This window comes from Spodoptera frugiperda, chromosome 31, assembly GCF_023101765.2.
Source record: "Spodoptera frugiperda isolate SF20-4 chromosome 31, AGI-APGP_CSIRO_Sfru_2.0, whole genome shotgun sequence".
Taxonomy (NCBI): domain Eukaryota; kingdom Metazoa; phylum Arthropoda; class Insecta; order Lepidoptera; family Noctuidae; genus Spodoptera; species Spodoptera frugiperda.
Window position 1 is genome coordinate 7,710,030 of NC_064242.1, and position 18,354 is coordinate 7,728,383.

At 31.8% G+C, this 18,354-nt stretch overlaps 1 protein-coding gene across 2 annotated transcripts in view; it reads right to left on the reverse strand.

Annotated features, from left to right (window-relative positions):
• The window catches only part of LOC118276222 (organic cation transporter protein), a 64,217-nt gene that overhangs the window by 22,761 nt on the left and 23,102 nt on the right, over positions 1-18,354 (reverse strand). The window contains exon 1 of one of the 2 annotated variants that reach the window (XM_050707206.1): positions 8,745-9,041. The exons of the other annotated variant lie outside the window; for it this stretch is intronic. Coding sequence (XP_050563163.1) covers positions 8,745-8,817 — 73 coding nt within the window. The 5' untranslated portion in view covers positions 8,818-9,041. Of the gene's footprint in view, positions 1-8,744; positions 9,042-18,354 lie in introns of those variants that run through there. 2 annotated transcript variants of the gene reach the window in all.

The following is an 18,354-nucleotide window of genomic DNA, read 5'->3' on the forward strand; positions in this document are numbered from 1 at the left end:
AAGATCTTGAACAAGTCTTCCAAGACTTTAATACTTTTGTCATCGTTGTACAAAGTTTGTTTAAAGAATAGAGTAACTCTATAATTATTACCATTTGTTAAGTATCCGATGCATGTCAAGATAAAGGATCTTAGAATGGCTAAAAGCAAAAAAATCTCCAATTAATTATAAGTAAAAACAAATATTAGGTGTATTTTTTACCTGTGACATTAGTTTCACCTGTATATTTAATTTAAATATTTTAATTTAATTTACGAATGCAATAAAAATAATGCATATTTTATTTTGCTATTTAATATTATATGACAGACTTAAAAAACAAGTAAATACCTAAAAAAAAGTAATAAAATGCTTGTTTAACACGTTTTATGATAAATACCACTTTGACATTTTGTGATTTCATTATATAATTAATAAGTATTATTTATTATTATGAATAATAATTGTATGTCACATTTTGACACATTTTCATGTTTATTTGTTGATCTTCACAATTGATATTACATGAGAAAAAGAAACATTGGAATGACGAGGATGAGGACCTCATCTAGATTTTTTTTATAATTTTTGACATGTAAGCTGTGTGCTCTTTTGTAGCCTATTTAAAGTAAAATAAAATCATTTTATTTCAAACGGTTTTATTTTTGACAAGAGATATGCAATATTTATGCAAAATATTTCATAAAATTATTTCATGTATGTAATAATTAATATCTGAAGCAATAAATAAGAGTAGGTGTGAATATATAATCTGTTCTTGACATAATTCTACAGTGTGATTTGCAAACTTAAACTAGACATACAGGCAGACACCGGTCTAGTTTTTATTGGTTATATTTAAAACTAGTTCTTGTAATATTAAATAGTTTTTACCAAGCCTACATTAAACAAACCTAATGGCCCATGGGTGCTTGGCCCATTTAATTTTATGCACAAAAACTTAACGCCTAATTGCCATAAGGAACAAAAAGACTGTATCTACTTTATAGTAAGTACTTACTTAAGACCTTTTTAAAGATTTCAGTAAAAACAGCGTTCTAATTTATCAGAGAAAAAATAACTTTGATTTTAGCTTGTTCCGAAATGATACTGTAGTTTTACAGATAGTTTTTTAACCTAATATAACTTAAGCAACTTACATTATGTTTACATTGAATACAGGACTGTTTTTTATATTCCTGCATACTAACAACGATGTTTAACAAATTTAACAATCATTTTATATGGCACATTAATACGATAATTTTTCAAAACATCAGTGTCGCTTGAAATTATGGCATAAGTGTTGTTAAAAACCTTAAGATGACTTGAACGATACGATTTACATATTTAACACCTTTTGTAGTTGTAATGAACAATAGATGTAAAAAAAATATTTGTCCGTTTACCATAAGTGGAAAAAAATTATATGCAAATATGATAATGCGGGCACAGTTTATTTATGCCTGATTCGTAACTAAATTAAATAAGACTCTACGATATTCATTTAATACCTTATACGTTTTCTTTAAATTAGTAATAAAAAAACTAATTGTAAAAAGGTAATAAGAAGCCTAATGTGGGGCAACGGATTTAAAAAAATCTAGAATACATTTAACGTTATTTATTTATGGAAGACACCGTTCGCTACAAAATACTATTTACAAATCGCTGGACCATCCTTATTTCAGAATCTGACATAAAACTTATTATGGAACTTTTTCACACAAAATACGTAAATTGATTTCTATCTAACATACAAAGGATTGTCGTAACATTGCCTAAGTATTGTAGACATTAATTTAACTGCTAAGCATGGCTGCAGGCATTCACTCGTAAAACGCAATGTCTATGCGTAAAATTACAACATCCTATACAATGCAACCATTGTACCGCAAAAAATATCAATAAAGCAAAACTTTTTGTTGATTTTTTTTTACTATTTTTATTTCGCCACAAAAACGTTTACGTATCATTTTTGAACATCTATAAGCACATTATATAGGCCTTTTAAACTAATGAGTGCAAATTACAGCAATTACACTTAATTAATTTATGTCGAGCATGCAATAAAGTTATATTTAGCAAAACAGAACAATTAGCGCTTATTTTAACAACATTCAAATTAATCTGCTTTACATAATTTAAGTTGCTTCCTCTTTTATAAAATGTGCAAAACATAACTAACTAAAAAAATACGTATGATACACATCAGCCTGTAGATGTAGGTCGGCAAACAGTTCAATTTACCCTTTATAAAGCAATAGGGATGATGACGGGGTATGAAAATTAAAAATCTATTTCGTCCGTCAGTTAGGTAATAAAAAAATATTAGACACGTATTATTTTATTTTGTCATGTAAGATAACAATACTTAGATAAAACGAATCAAAATTTAGGAGTAGCAGCAAATACGTCATTTCTACGTATAAAACGTACCTAGAAGTAACGTCATGCGATATTTCAAATCGATATATCATCTAAAGTATTTCTTTCCGTAAGAAAATAAAAAATACTTGTCTTTTATAATGCTATACAAGACAAAAATTAGTCATCTACCCTATTCAAGCTGTTGATGAAGAGGTATTATAATATGTACTAGAACATGTATAAGCAAAAACTAATAACGCGGTGGGGGTGATAAATATGATAATTAAGACTTTTTAGGTAGAACTGGGTTATTTGGTGGGAAATCCCTAATTACATTATGTACTTACTTACATACCTAAATGAACTCGAGTAAGACACATGAATATTTTTTGCACATCATAATTTATAATTAGCTTGGCTTGCTTCGCTACGAACAAAGGGACCTTTGTCGAAAATATGCATAGGTAATACAAACACATTTAAATATACAATAGATATGGTCTATATTTTTCAACAAGATCACTTCAGGGTTTGGAATTATTATTTATTTACTATGTTTCTTGTAGACACATAGCCTACCCGTATGATTATTTACTATGTACTGAGAAATTGATATTTAAATTAACTCCAAATACCTGACTGAAACCTAGGTAAGAAGTATCACTCCATTACTCAAAAATCCAGTAGTACTTTTGAAATATAGTTCTTTTTCCAGTCAATCTGTTGAAATGTGGAATCACGTTAAATATACCCAACCAACAAAAGTTAGTTTTATAGAAGGCCATAGAACGTTTTGTAAAAACCAAACGGTGGTCAAATAAAAGGCCAAAGAAGGTGCATCTACAAAGAAAGTGGCGCAATTATATCTCCATTCAGTGTTAAAGTAGAACTATAAGGGTATCAGGCATGACAATTTTGTGATATATAAGCCACCGCAGCACTACTAAAGTGTTTTTGGGTACTGTAAAAGAGTTCATGATTCCATTACAACACTAAAATTCATCATTCATTCATTTTACATTCGTTCACGTCGCTGCTGTGTCTCAGTGTTTTAGAAGAGAAATAAAAAAATAAGAAAAGTGACGGGGTATCGTGGTGACTAAGATATTATTTTGTACTTAATCGAATTATTCGTCTCTTACGAGAAAAATGTTGTGCGACTGTAATTTTACTGATAAACTATGTATGGATTTACGACATATTTGAATGCCCCCTTCGAATTAATGAGCTTTTACTAAAATAATTTCTTATTTTAAGTTATAAACATAGTTCCAGCTTCCTTAACTCTACTATAGTACTCATTATGACAGATTAAATCCACCATTACATGAAATTAGGGTTCCTTTTGAGCTTGTTTGTTATTTTTGTTTTATTTTTTGTCCTTATTCCATAAATATGATGAATACTTTTTTTAAACTTTACAATGTTACAATGGGTCTTAGTTTTGGTATTTCATGAACGTTGCACAAAATTGGCCATAACTGTAATTTTGAAATTTTAAAAGCAGGCAGTGCATCTATGTTTATATTGAGTAAATATAAAGATATACTTTTATTAATCATTTCTAGATAGCATTTCAGTGTTTTTGTCAAGCCGTTGTGCCAGTACCATCCACTTCCCACGGGCTGAGTAGTGACAGATTTTTCTGTATTAAAAAGCGTTCGTGGATCTGCACGCAATGTATTTGGTATTCGATCGTTTATTAGTACTATCAAACTTTTTATTGCTTCGTGTGAAATATTATAATTAATAGCCCAATGCTTCAAACCATCTCGTAGTTGCTGGTTTTTTTCTTCAGTTGAATCAATCAAACAATTTGAAAAACTGTCACACCTGGAATCGCTGTCCACAAATGAATTATTCTCCATTTCATCACTGACGTGAAATGTATTTTGTACGGAACCATTTTCTATAATTGGGTCTTCAACAAATTTGAGTGCTTCTTGTTGTTTCCTCATATTGTCTTTTCACTTCTCGTCTATAAGTCCCACTGCGTTTGTATCGTTGCCAAGCTTCTAAATCCATTTCTCTTATAATTTATAAAAATATTGTCGCATTAATTACACTGTATCAAAATGTCAATATTGTTGTAGAAGAGCGATAGAAGTGCTTTTACAAAACGGAATTATCATTTAAAAGCATTGCTAGCCTACCTTTATACACAATAATAATGTTTTAAAACACATAAGGTCTCCGTTATAGTACTGTTGTGTAATAGAGGAACTATAATAGTTATAAAAAAACAATCTTCTTCTAAAAAGTGTATTTGTGATATAAGTTTATCACTACAGCTATAATGGGCATTAACAACCCTTTATAAGACAATTAAGCTATATAAATATAATTTGAAACTCAGCTGTATCACCAAATCACTCCGATGTAGACTTTTTGTGCCCACTATATTACTGTGTACTGTAACGATGATCTTAAAACCCTCAATATCGCAATATCGTCCTATTCCTGAGTTGTCATCTCTACTTTCACAAACGACACATAAGAGTTCGTTTCGAACCTTTATTGCGCAAATTAGGCGCATTAGGGTGACAGTTAAAACTGTTATGAAGTTCAATCGTTGTATACTAGTCACAATGGAGGTTGCTATAACGCCTGACTATAACAGCTACATAAAGTCGTGAAGTAAACCTTTACATCAACTATTAATAGGTCGTTTTTGCTATATAAACTTATAGAGCCAAACTGTGTTGTCAAACGCTTTTACTACCCAGCTTTTTTGAGATATAAGGTTTGGTTATAGGGCAAAATTGTTAGTTGGGTATCGCTATAACTACGCATCAATTAAAGTAATTACTAATTGACAGGTAAATAAATAGGAATCCACAGTCAAAACAAGTGCAATGTATTAGCAGTGAGTGTTGTAACGAACGGTGAGGTTGATTATGGAAGTACTAGCATTGTCGGGTTGCGACGATGCATACGAAGCGCTGATTGCACCCAGGCTGTGATCAACGCACTCGCTCAACCGAATAGATTGAAATGCTAGCCCTTCCCTGTTTGTTGACTCCCGTAAATTTGCATTGCTTGTACTGAATGCCAGGATTGGAAATAAACATGTTGTTTCATGTTCTAACATGATTTGTTTGTGTGTTTGTTTAGTTGATGTTGTAGTTTACAGAGACAAGTAAATAGATAGATAATACGAGTAGGTTGTGTTTTTCACAAAAACTTTTCTTTGCGAAACCTTTTGAGTGCATTTTTAAATAATGGGATCTCGTGATCTCTCTCGGATTTCGTCAAAGCTTTTTTCGATAGTGATTTCTTAAGTTCATTAAATGCTAAAAATAAATAATTAGTTGTTTGTCATAGATGTCTTGTTTCGTCGTTGTTCAAGAATTCTAGAAAGGCTAAAACAAATTGAATTAAAAATAGCAGCGATTTATTTCTGTCCATAAAAATATGTAGCCATGTAGACATTATGTTGTAACATTACCGAAATAAATTTAATTTGCATTTCTACAACGGAAAAATTCCAGAATAAATTTATACATGAAATAAATAAATTCAACTTGTAGGTATTACTAAATTTTGTTTCTAATTCTGTTTATTAATTTTATTTCTTTATAACAAATTATTCCTACGAATATAGAGACACTTTGTAGAGGTATTGTTACAGTTTATTAAGAAAATTCAAGTCAATATAAAACAAAATGAAGTCAAATAAAAAAAAGAACAATCAAGACAAAAGTAACGCCAAAAATCTGTTAAATATTGAGTCAGTATGTAAAAGGTAACACGGACATGTGGACATACGGATGCGAATTTGGACTGAATTCACAGCACGTAAATATTTATTTGTTTGTTAAAATACTCGTAATGAGGAACTAACAAACTAAGCGGATATTTACTAGACAACAAACTACACATTAATTCAATTACTAGCTTTTCCTCATGATTACACCTGTTTTTAAATAAAATCCTTCCTAGAGGACATAGCTGAAATCACTTTATATGTGATTTATTTAATTCAAAATAAATATGTAAATTGTGTTTTATTATTTATTGGCCATAATCATGCACTTATTTATTGTCTATTCTATTAATTCAAGTTCAACTTCTCATCTTATTTCTCAATTTAATACTTGTTTATTAATTGACTTTAGTTACATAACTGTTCTACGAGGTAACTCGACTAGTTTCAAGTTTCACACAGGACCTGTAATCATGCGCGACAAGAGACGCGGCGAGCTTTGCGCAGCTAAAGACGTTCGAAATATGATTTAATATTTATTTTTACTTGTGACAGGTGAAATCGAGAACATTAAAAATGTCTTATCTTTTATTTTTGCATAAATTATGTGTAACAATTAAGACAAGATGATAGAAGCTAATGTTTTAAGTTAGTCTTTGCTTAGTTCGAGTTTTTTCCGCCTGAATGGACACATCAGTAGCACTATACATCAAAATTAAAATACGTTGCAGTTTTTGTAATATTTTTTCTATGTCTATATATGTCCGGTCAATATTACTTACATATCAGTTTTCAAAAAGGTTTACACGGGTCTTAAATGGATCTTTTTATATTCAGCAGATCATAAGTACCTAATGATATCTTCGATGTAATTTTAAATAAGGTACATTAGATACATTTTCGTAATATACAAGGTGGACCCTCGATAAGAGAAATAAATTGATTCGATGACCATAAATATTTAATGGACCATATCACCGACTAGGATTACAGTAATATCGCTAAATTCCAGTGACTGGCGATGTAGTAACAATCCGTTTACTCTTACTATCGAAGAAAGGTACTGCAATATTGCATAGTACACGATATTCCGACTAAGAAAATGGGTCAGCAGTGCTCCGGTCTAACAAGAACTGTTATCAATGCAATATGTTACTGCAATACTTTAGTTGAACGTTTAGAAAGATAAATTGCTAACTTGCGACAATGTTTAGTACATTTTTTAGACAGACAACATATACATACATACATATTATACCCAATTTCAACACAACAATTTGCGGAAGACTGCCTCGTTAGCAGAGTGGTTGCAAGTGCAACTGCCTGGCAAGGGGTCTCAGGTTCGATTCCCGGGTTGTGCGAAATATTACTGGGCGTTTTTCGGGTTTTCGAAAACTTCTAATTATTAGCATGGAGTCTGGAAATGTGCCCGGTAAATTGTGAAAAGTGACTGTACATTATACAGTGGTATTACGTGCCATAATGTGCACCTCTGCCTACCCCTTCGTGGACAAAAGGCGTGACGACATTAAAACAAATTGCGGATGACACAAAGAGTTGTTCCGTGCGGGAATCAAATCCGCAAACCGTTGTACTACAACGGTCTCCTAACCATTGCAGTAATCGAGCGTGAAAAAAGTACTTATGTTTACACAATTACTGTTTATTTGGTAAAAGAAAATGAATGAATGAGTATGAAACAGTGAATAGGATAAAAATCTCTAGACCATGACCTTTGACAAATAGGAGCGATGTCTTGTCGACACAGGAAGAGAGGAATAAAACAAAAGGACACACCATCCAACTTCTATTGATATAAATTGAATTTATTTATACAAATGTACTTACTGGACATGTGGTATTGAAATTAACATACGTACACTACCGAAACGTGAAAGAGGACCTATGTATGTATTTGTAAAAACGTTTTCATAGAATTTAGGGTAAAACTTGTATCAAATTTGACATTTTCCCAGCAGTCAATGTGTGTCTTACAGGATGATAATTAATGAAGACATTTTATTCAGACTTTTGGACCATGCCGAGAAATTGTCATGCAAGCAAGAATAAAATTTTATTTCAACTGACACCGATATCGTATTTAACACTTCATGAACGTTTGTAGTATTCGCAATTACTTGATCAGGGAGCTAGGATTTAAATTATACTAGCAACTACAGACTGACACTCCCTAAACAGCAGACTAGGAACCACCTTATTAACATATCAAAGCTATATAATATGTATAATAAGAATAAATTAAAGAATAATAATATACTTATTGCAACGTGATCATTGACCGACCAATAAAGGACGTTACAATAATGTAAAGGATGAGTAATTAATTTATTATTTTTCTACCTATTGTTGTATGACGTATGTTATTTGCTTTACATATTATTATAATATATCGATTAATATATTCCGCATGTGAATAAATTGGACATTATAATATGAAGATTCACGTGTTTGTCCGCATATTTAAATTAGAGAATATTAAACTTTTATTCACGCACTGAAAACATTGGTATTTTGTAAAATTTGTGTGTATGTTGTGTTGTGTTTAATTGAGTATGTGATGGAATTAATTAATATTGTGTCTTCAGTTTCTGAGTGAAATGATGGCGATAAAAACAATTATAAAAATTAAGTATGGAAGATATTGTTATTTTTAATTATAGGTACTCACTCTTGAACAGACCCATCTTGAAACACTTTCTCATAATGTCGGGAAACGAATTAACTTTATTTACGTCGCCCATATATGGTGAACACTTCTTCTCACCAGTCCCTTACTCAAATATTTATTTACTTCATTAATTAATCATTCAAATCAAACTCGAATTAAAAAGTCTATTTAAAAAATATTACGAAAAACTCGTGAAAAATGTTTTGTTGAACGATCATGTAGCCGGCTCACTGCGACCTGATACATTATCAGACTGAAGCGTCGTCGCAGGCGCAGCCACCGGGCGACCGGCGCTCGCGCAGATCTCATTGCCGCGCTCCGTATAAATCACACGCGTGGATTATCTAATTAAGCTTGGAAGAATAGTATCATAAAGAACACACTGTTTGTGTATAAACAAATACAAATATGTACATGATTCTAATTACACTATGACTACGTAGTATTTTAATTGATGTCTGGATCTAGATAGATAATATCAATCCTGTAATAAATCGTTGAATCGTATCTCATACAGCACACCAATTAATCTGTTTTATTGAGTAACACAATGTTAAAGGTAAAGGTTTAAAACCAAATCCAAAAATAAGTGTATCATGTACAGGTTTCAAAAAAGGAAAGTTTGTATTTTATTTATGCGCTACATTTTATTGCCGAATTCCAATCCCAAAATTTGGAAGGGATTCTTGAGGAAAACTGGTAATACAGTGGTCTTTTTATTGGTTATCATGATTGGTTATTGAATCTTATCAGTTATATATTATTCACAGCTCAATAAATAAATCTATCTATACATATAATAAAATCGTAGAAAAGTGCTGTCTGTACATTGAAAATAAAAATAAAAAAAATAGCAGGGGTTATTGTTATGTCGATGTCGAACCCAAAAATGTAATTAATTTTTTTGTCTGTTTGTCTGTTTGTCTGTTTGTCTGTTTGTCTGTTTGTCTGTTTGTCTGTTTGTCTGTTCGTCTGTGCGCGCTAATCTCAGAAACGGCTGATCCGAGTTGGATGCGGTTTTCACGAATATATTGTGGGATGCTTAAATTTACATTTAGTGTTTGTTTCATGTCAATCGGTTCATAAATAAAAAAGTTATGTCAAATTAGTCGAACATTCTATGCTTATACCATTAATCTCCGCAACTATTTGACGGATTTGGTTGAAATTTGGTACAGATATAGTTTAGAACCTTAGAAAGGACATAGATATATTTTTATTTCAAAAATCAAAAAATAAAAATAAGAAATAAATTATTTATAAATAATTCTATGTCGATCGTTACACGACTTCGGTTCATGTTATTGTTTTAATTTATCGAAAAAAAGTAAATAAATAGTAAAAAGGTATGAAAAAAATAATATCAATATAATAAAACATTTAGTACAAAGAAAATGCTCTAACGGAGTATAGATAATTCTATGTCGATCGTTACACGACTTCGGTTCATGTTATTGTTTTAATTCATTCATTGAAAAAAAGTAAATTAATAGTAAAAAGGTATGAAAAAAATAATATCAATATAATTAAACTTTTAGTACAAAGAAAATGCCCGAACGGAGTATAAATAAATAATCCAAGTTGTCTTTATCCTCGATAGATGGCGTTGGGATCGAAATAGATCGCGCTATGGTTTCGTTACATTCATTTGGTTGGGTATCGGCCGAGCGCTTCGGTACTATCGTAGAAAAAGTGTATTATCAGTCGTATGATTATTTGTCTGTAGTGGTCCTGCTGTTTCGTATATTCTAAATTGGTTTCGTTGTATTTGTCAATTAATAAGTTTATTTGTTGGGTTTTCCTGGTTTTTTGGTTAAACTATTTAACGTAGGTTTAGTTTGATATCGATTATTAGTAGTTACTGTAGTTAGTTTTTTTAATAAAATTGTAAGTCTAATTTTTTTTTTAATTAGATTAGATTTAAGTCGTTTCTTTTAAATTATTTAGTTTAAGCTTGGTTATTATAGCATAGAGGATAGGTTGTAATATAGTTTCTTTTTTAATTGTTATAAATTCGTAATTCGTAGCTTTCTTTAGTTTTAAGTTAGTTTAAGTCCGTTTTTAAACTATTTTTTCAATGCCCTAAGTGAGTATACATCTATTAAATTCAAACGCAGAGCTCATTATGTTGATTTTTGAAGAGTTCCCTGGAATATCTTCCACATCTCATTTTTGAAGAGATCCCGCGAGATCGGGAACTATGTGGTTAAAACCAAAAATTTGCCGGAAGTCACTATTCCACGCGAACGAAGTCGCGGGCAAAAGCTATATTAGAATAAATCTGTAGAAGGGTCAATTCTGTACATTGAAAATATTGAAAGAATAAATAGCACTGGATCGATACCAAACCCAAATATGTGAATTTTTTTGTCTGTCTGTCTGTATGTTCAGGCATCACGTAAAAACTAACGGTTCGATTTCGATGAAACTTGGTAATTATACCTTAACCTTACTATCCTGGGGATAAAATAGGATACTTTTTATCCTTGAAAAATACGTAGAAAAAAATCTTTATTTTTCAGTTTTATTCTACAGAACGCGAGCTCAACAGCAGTAGCTCAATAGAGGGATCTCCTAATTATTATGGGCCTCGCCGTATTTGGGTCCAATCAATAATTTATAAGATGTCATTGTCAGAGTTACTCAAAATGGAGAAATAAAACTTCCACGCGAGACCGACATCCGCGCGGACGGAGTCGCGGGCGGAAGCTAGTAATTAATAAATATTTTGCTTCTAATCTGGTACAGCTTATACATAATTATAATAATGGCATAGCGCAATCTTGAATTTTATTCTCAGTTACCTAAAATGTAGTGTTGTCTGAATTAACACTTTTGTACTTTTTACGATCTTTCACATTTTGGCCCCACAGAAACCACTGTGATTAAAGGACGCAATTGTTATTAGACCCTAGAACGACAAGACAGATGGAATTTATAACTAACGAATTTATAACTAGTCAGGATATATAATAGCGTCGTTTTCCTTTTGGGTTTAGTAGGAATTTTGATTTTCCTTCCTTGAAATTCAGAATAAATCAATTATACCTAATTTCCTTACGATTTTTCTGACATCACGAGGTTTATGAATAACTCCTAAAATTACCAATTCACGATAAAAATATTTGTATACAATACATGATGACTTAATGCCATCTAGCGACAAGAAGAAGAAAAAGACACGATATGCCGTTTACGACATTTTCCTTTATAGTATTTAATTGTGGTGATGAACAAATAATTGCGAACAAATCTTAGGTACGAAGTTGTAATTCCTTACTAGGCTAAGTACATGCGACCTCAAATCTATACTAATAATATATTAATTTATTTTTTATTATTATAATATAATATTATAAAGCTGAAGAGTTTGTTTATTTGAACTCGATAATCTCCGGAACTACTGGTCCGATTTGAATAATTATTTTTATGTTGAATAGTGCATTTATCGAGGAAGGCTATAGGCTATAAAACATCACGCTATGACCAATAGGAGCCAAGCAGAGCGGGTGAAACCGCGTTGAAGTAGCTATGTTTCATATACAATTAAAATATGAATTTTATTGAAACATGAAGACATCTCTAAGCGAAACTATCAGTAGATACTCTGCCAGAGAAAAGATAACTTAAAAAAACACGCATTTAAATTCAACCTTCATCGTTTATGGTGAATAATAAACCATTTAATGTTTAACCTATTTAATTAATTAATGTGTGTTTATATTACGTTATGTTATGTAAAAGAAAATTCTTGACATACTTCGACCTGTAACTAGAAATCTAAGGCTAAATACGCGGTGCCCTTTATCTATTGTTCAAAGGAATTTAAGGTAATAATGACAATATAGTTCCTGATTTAACATTCAAGTAGCCTCAATTCGATTGTTTCACCGAAATCGAACACGTTATAAAAACTATCAAGTAATATCCTTTAACATTTAACGGGTAAAAACAAGTACGGTATGTATGCAAAATATTACCAAAGGAAATTCCCATCAAACATGAGTTCAGCTCGAACAGTGTTTAAATTGTGTAAGAGAAACCGAAGGAAAAACAAATATGTGTGTAAGTAAAGTCGGTTTTATATATTTTAAATCACCGTCAACAACAACCCAGGAGTGTATTTTACGGGACTATGAGCATCCTCTACAAAATACGCAGCTTTACCTTTTGCAAATGCACGTATTTGTACGAGGTCATTCGACGATTAAGCGATGGCCAATAAATACTTGATTTGCTTTCTTTGTCAAAATTTCTACACCAAGTAGCTGCGGACTGCCAGGTTAGCGGCTCGAAAAACAGGAGTAGGAACGGGGTGGTTTTCAATAAGAGTCTGACACCCCTTCTTGCCTCTCCTAAGGCGAGAGAAGACATTGGATGATTTTCCCCCCTCAAAAAAAGCAGGTGGGTTGAAAATTGCAGCTTATCTACAAGGATCAGGTTTATCAAAGAGCACTATAGTCACTTAAATATACAAGTAATCTGCTAAATCTATTATCTACTTCTAAAGGTAACTGATATCAGTTCGAGTCATACTATGCCTAAGTAGGAAGATTGTATGTCCTAGAAAATGCATTACATTTTATGACTCAATTAAAAGTGTAGCGAATTAGTCAAAATAATTACTACTATGACTCAGTACGAGATAAAAAGTTATAATTACGTAATTTTGTCGGATGATTACTTAATTAGAGATGGTAATTGACGTGTATTAAATAATTCTATCTTTATTTGTTTGTATTGCAATGTAAAGAGCAAAACTGAGCCTTATTTTTGAGTGAATTTTATGAAGGTGTAAATGTTTTGCAAATCGTTGCATTTTTTACGACGACAAAAGTAAGTATAGTCAGCCAATTTATTTGGTATGCAGATACGATTCAGTGCAAAGGCAACTACTGTTACGCAAAATTTACTGCTTTATAACCAACCCATATCTTCCTTACCCATGTTACTGTTTCTGTACCGAATAAATCTTTATTTTCTTACGTTAATACGAAATAACTTGGTTGACTGTACATTTTAACTAAAAATCACGGTTTACTCACGTAAATTAGGGTGCGCGACGTCACCGCATCTGTGCACGCTGCTCATGATGAAGAGTACTTCTGTGACTCGAAACTAGTAGAACTTTTCTCCATTAATTTACGTGGGTAAACCGTGATTTTTAGTTAATGACTGTGCATTGTTCATGTCCTGTACATTTTTACAGCAATGCTTTCCCCTTTTGTGGTTATGTAAAATGTAAAAATGTTTTACGTCAATACGAAATCATTTGGCTGACTGTACATTTTAAGATGACTGTACATTGTTCATATCCTGTACATTTTAACAGTAATGCTTTCCTCGTTTGTGGTTATATAACATTTAAAAATGTTCTTCAACCATATCTCCTTGACCGTTATTTAGGGTTGAATTTTAAATAGCTATTCGATTTTATCTTTCAAAAGGACCTTTCACAAGTTCAATTTTATTTTATGATAGCGTTAACGGTATTTTTATTATTCAGTTTCCTTATTACTTTTCGGTGACTTTGAAATTTAATTGTTTATAAGAAAAACATGCAATTGTATTGAAAAATTATGAAGTAAGAACAAGTTAAGTAGTTGTTTGTTTAAAGATCAATAACACCAGTCTTTATTTTCATTATAAAATATCTATAAGACAGACATATCAATCACTTGATATGTCTACGGCAGAATCAAGAAATCTCCTACAAATTAAATAAATTACCTATATCCTCAGTATTATGTTCTGTTATAATAATAAAAACTTAGGGAAGTATTAAAGATAATATTTATTTTTAGATGTTCCGTGGGACCATAATTGTTAAGCGTAATACTATCGTTCTCGCCTGAGATCATTTGTACCAACTGCTAGTACCATGTATTCAAACAGCCTAAAAGTAGGTATAAAACATATCGTATGTTGATGAGAGCTCTGTTCTAGATTTGGCCGTGTCAGTAGAAATGTCCTTTTTACAAATTAAAAAAAAAACAAAAGAGGGTGATGACGGTATGAAACTTAATTTGTTTTTGTCATGTACATTTTGAATCAAAATTTAGAAATGGGAGCAAATACGTCATTTCTACGTATAAAAGGTACCTTGAAGTGACGTCTCGCGATATTTCAAATCAATATATCTTCAAAAGTGTTTGTTTACGTAAGAAAATTAAAAATACGTGTCTAATATTTTGTCTAATACTAACAGCCCTTTATTTGAATGTTTTTATTCTGTAACTTAACTAATGTACATATTTTTACTACACAAAAACTTTATAAAGGAAAACAAAGGAGGAAATATCTAAGTTGGTACAGCCATTCGATAGTTAAATGCGTATATACATTTTGGACGATAACGTATTACGTTAGAATATGGAACTCGAATCTAGTATAACATAGTACAATAGTAGTATATAGTAAGTAACCTTGACAATTGGTCTCAGTGTACGTGATTTCAAACATACTATTGAAGACATATTTGTACCCATAATTTTTTAAATAAATACTATCATAAAGAAATTCCCAAAGATCTCCAAAAAAATGGGTTTGAATCAATATGTATATGAGTTGTATGCCCATCTTATTATCATTTCAGTGGTATATTAGCTATTTAAATTAGAGAGGTAATTTGTTTTGCACATTTAAAGAGGAGTTTACTAAAAATGTGCCTAAGCCAATACTTATAATATATTCCTAATCAAAATGAGGCTGTAATAATGCGTCCACGCAACAATGTCGCGAACCGCGTGTTTATATATTTTTTTCATTATTAAACCGTTCGTGTTAGCAACATGCTCTCCAGTTAACCATATACCGCGACAAAGGTACGTATAAACTAAGTACCTTCCAATACTTTAATTTGAACACAGATAAAATAGAATATTTTTTTAAATATCTACTACAGACTCGTGGTTGCTCATATATATCAAAGGATTAGCTAATTTCCAAAACCCTAAAGTTCAGACTTTCAAAAATTCATTAAAAATGTTTCACTTCTATTATATCGAAAGCCCAGCAGGTTTTTTTGTTGTATATAAGAAATCGGAATAATTCGCCCATTGTACATATTTTATATTAACTTCTGCCCACTTCTTCGCCCACGTTCCCATGGGATAAAAAGTAGCCTATATGTTATTCCAGATCACAATCTACGCCTATTTCAAATTCCATCTCTATCCCTTTAGCCGTTTTGACGTGATGATTTAGTAACAAACATACACATAAATTCACAAAATTTCATATTTATAATATAAGTACGATTTGAACTGTAATATAGAAATAGAAATAATAATAGAAAATGCGCTCCAACACTCATTTCTGTAAAACATGTAGTCAATTAGTCCTCTCTTACGACATTTGTGGGAAGGTTAGAGGTGGCGCCAAATATGCATATTCTACTTTACAGCAAAATGCATATTATTAGAAATGCATTTACTTGTTAGTAAATAGACTATAAAATGAAATCGCATTGCATAAGTATACCTTGACCAATATAGATTATTATTGAAGAAGTGTTGTAAAACAGAAGATTACTTCATAGCTTCAGATTATTGGTCTCGATTGCTCGCCATATTATATATTAATAACCTATCATTAAGTTTCAGTATTGCTTTAAAAATAATAAATAATAGATTTACAATCACATTATATCTTAAGTGTGGAAGAGCCATGTTTCGGCACGAATGGACCGGCTTGACCGGAGTAATATCACGGCCTCACAGAAAATCGACGTGAAATAACGCTTGCTTTGTTTCGTTGTGTGCGTGAGGTTGCCAAAGGCCTAATTACTTCCCTTCCCAATCTTCGATTCCCTAACAACCCTTAAATTCCTAACTCCCAAAAGACCGACAAAGCACTTGTAACGCCTCTGGTGCTTCGGGTGTCCATAGTCAGGATCGATTGCTTACAATCGCGTGATCCGTCTGCTCGTCTACCGGCTTATACAATAAAAAAATATTGCATTCAATTAATAGTGACTCAAATTCAATAAACACTTTTTTTTGTAGTAATTACAATAATTGATTTAAAAAATGGTACGATGGCTTTCGTAACTTCATACCGCAATGTGCACATCTGCCTATCCCTTCGGGGATAAAAGGCGTGACGTTATGTAGGCTTTCGTAACTTAATTTGTTAAGAAATTACATGTGCTACGAGTCCCGTAGCCCGTAGCGGGCTATCGTAGCGTTATCCCTACGGTTAGTACTAGTGCTACGCCAGGGTGTAGCCGCACCCCGTAGCATTGCTACGAATAATTGCGTAATATTGTTGTATCGGTATTCAATTAATTCTGTAGGACATATTTTACATTTTTAATCAAATATTTGCATGACAATGTCATTGTTGAAAAAGAAAACAGTTTTAAAGTAGACTAGGTTAAGTTACTGAGATTGGCAGCTTGTATAATAAAGATAATAGTCAAAATATTGGAATTGGAATTGATTGTCCTGAATAAATTGTATTATATAAAAATACATACAAAAGTGATATAATAGGTTTTTTTTCTTTAAAGTGAAGGCAGAAGTGTACATAATCAAGGACACTTTTTTCATCAGTCATAACATAAAACCTGTGTAAGAGATGTTTTTTTTAAAACATTGCCTCACTCTATTATTTTCTCCTGGATCGTGGGTGCGTTCACAAACATACAGTTCACATACACATGACACCCAGACCTGAAGCAACAATTGGTGGATAACACAAAGAGTTGCCGTGCCGGAATCGAACCCGCTATATGTTTCGCGGTATCTGTGCAATCAGATTATACTCACACTCCTTTCAATCACTGATACGAACTAGTCAACTGAAGTATCTGTCCGTATTGGGAATCGAACACAAACCTCTTGCTGCAGATGATCCTAATCTATTAAATAACAGGTTTCCGTAGTATATTCATCAAGTATCGTAGATTCTCTATCAATTATTACAAATTATTAACCACTCATCCACATATCCACATATGACCGTGATCATATAAATCTTAATGCACGTTACCCATTTGCCCCTGAGCTATTTTATATGTCACGAGAAGTTACGAACTAAGTAATTACATAGTTACATACATACATTAACACATACATACATACATACATACATACATATACATATGTCTACTGCACTGGTTCACCTTTCTCATAGTTACGCACTAGACACGAATCATTGAACAGATTTATGCATTTCCGTAATATCAAGATCAAATACATATCTACTTATAACTAGTTAACTAATATTTTGTATGTATGTATGTTGATTATTCTCGAAATCTCTGACCCTTTGTGTAAGCTTCCGTGTTAGATAATCTATTATGCATGTTTGTTCCGAATTGAGATTGTGAATTATTAGAGCACCCACGTTAAATTGATATTATTATGTTTCTTTTTGGAATACGAGGTGACTTCTTTGGTGTTTTATTTATTTATTTGTTTAGTTTCATGGACAAAAATGTATACATTGGTGTTTAAACTTTTCGATAAGATATGTGCTATGTTGCTATACTACGAAGATGTAATAGCTAAGCTGTGAAACTATGTGACCGTATACTAAGCTACGCAGATGTGCGAGGAAGATGCGCAGCTCGAATATGCGATGTGAAATATGTGACCGTTTATAT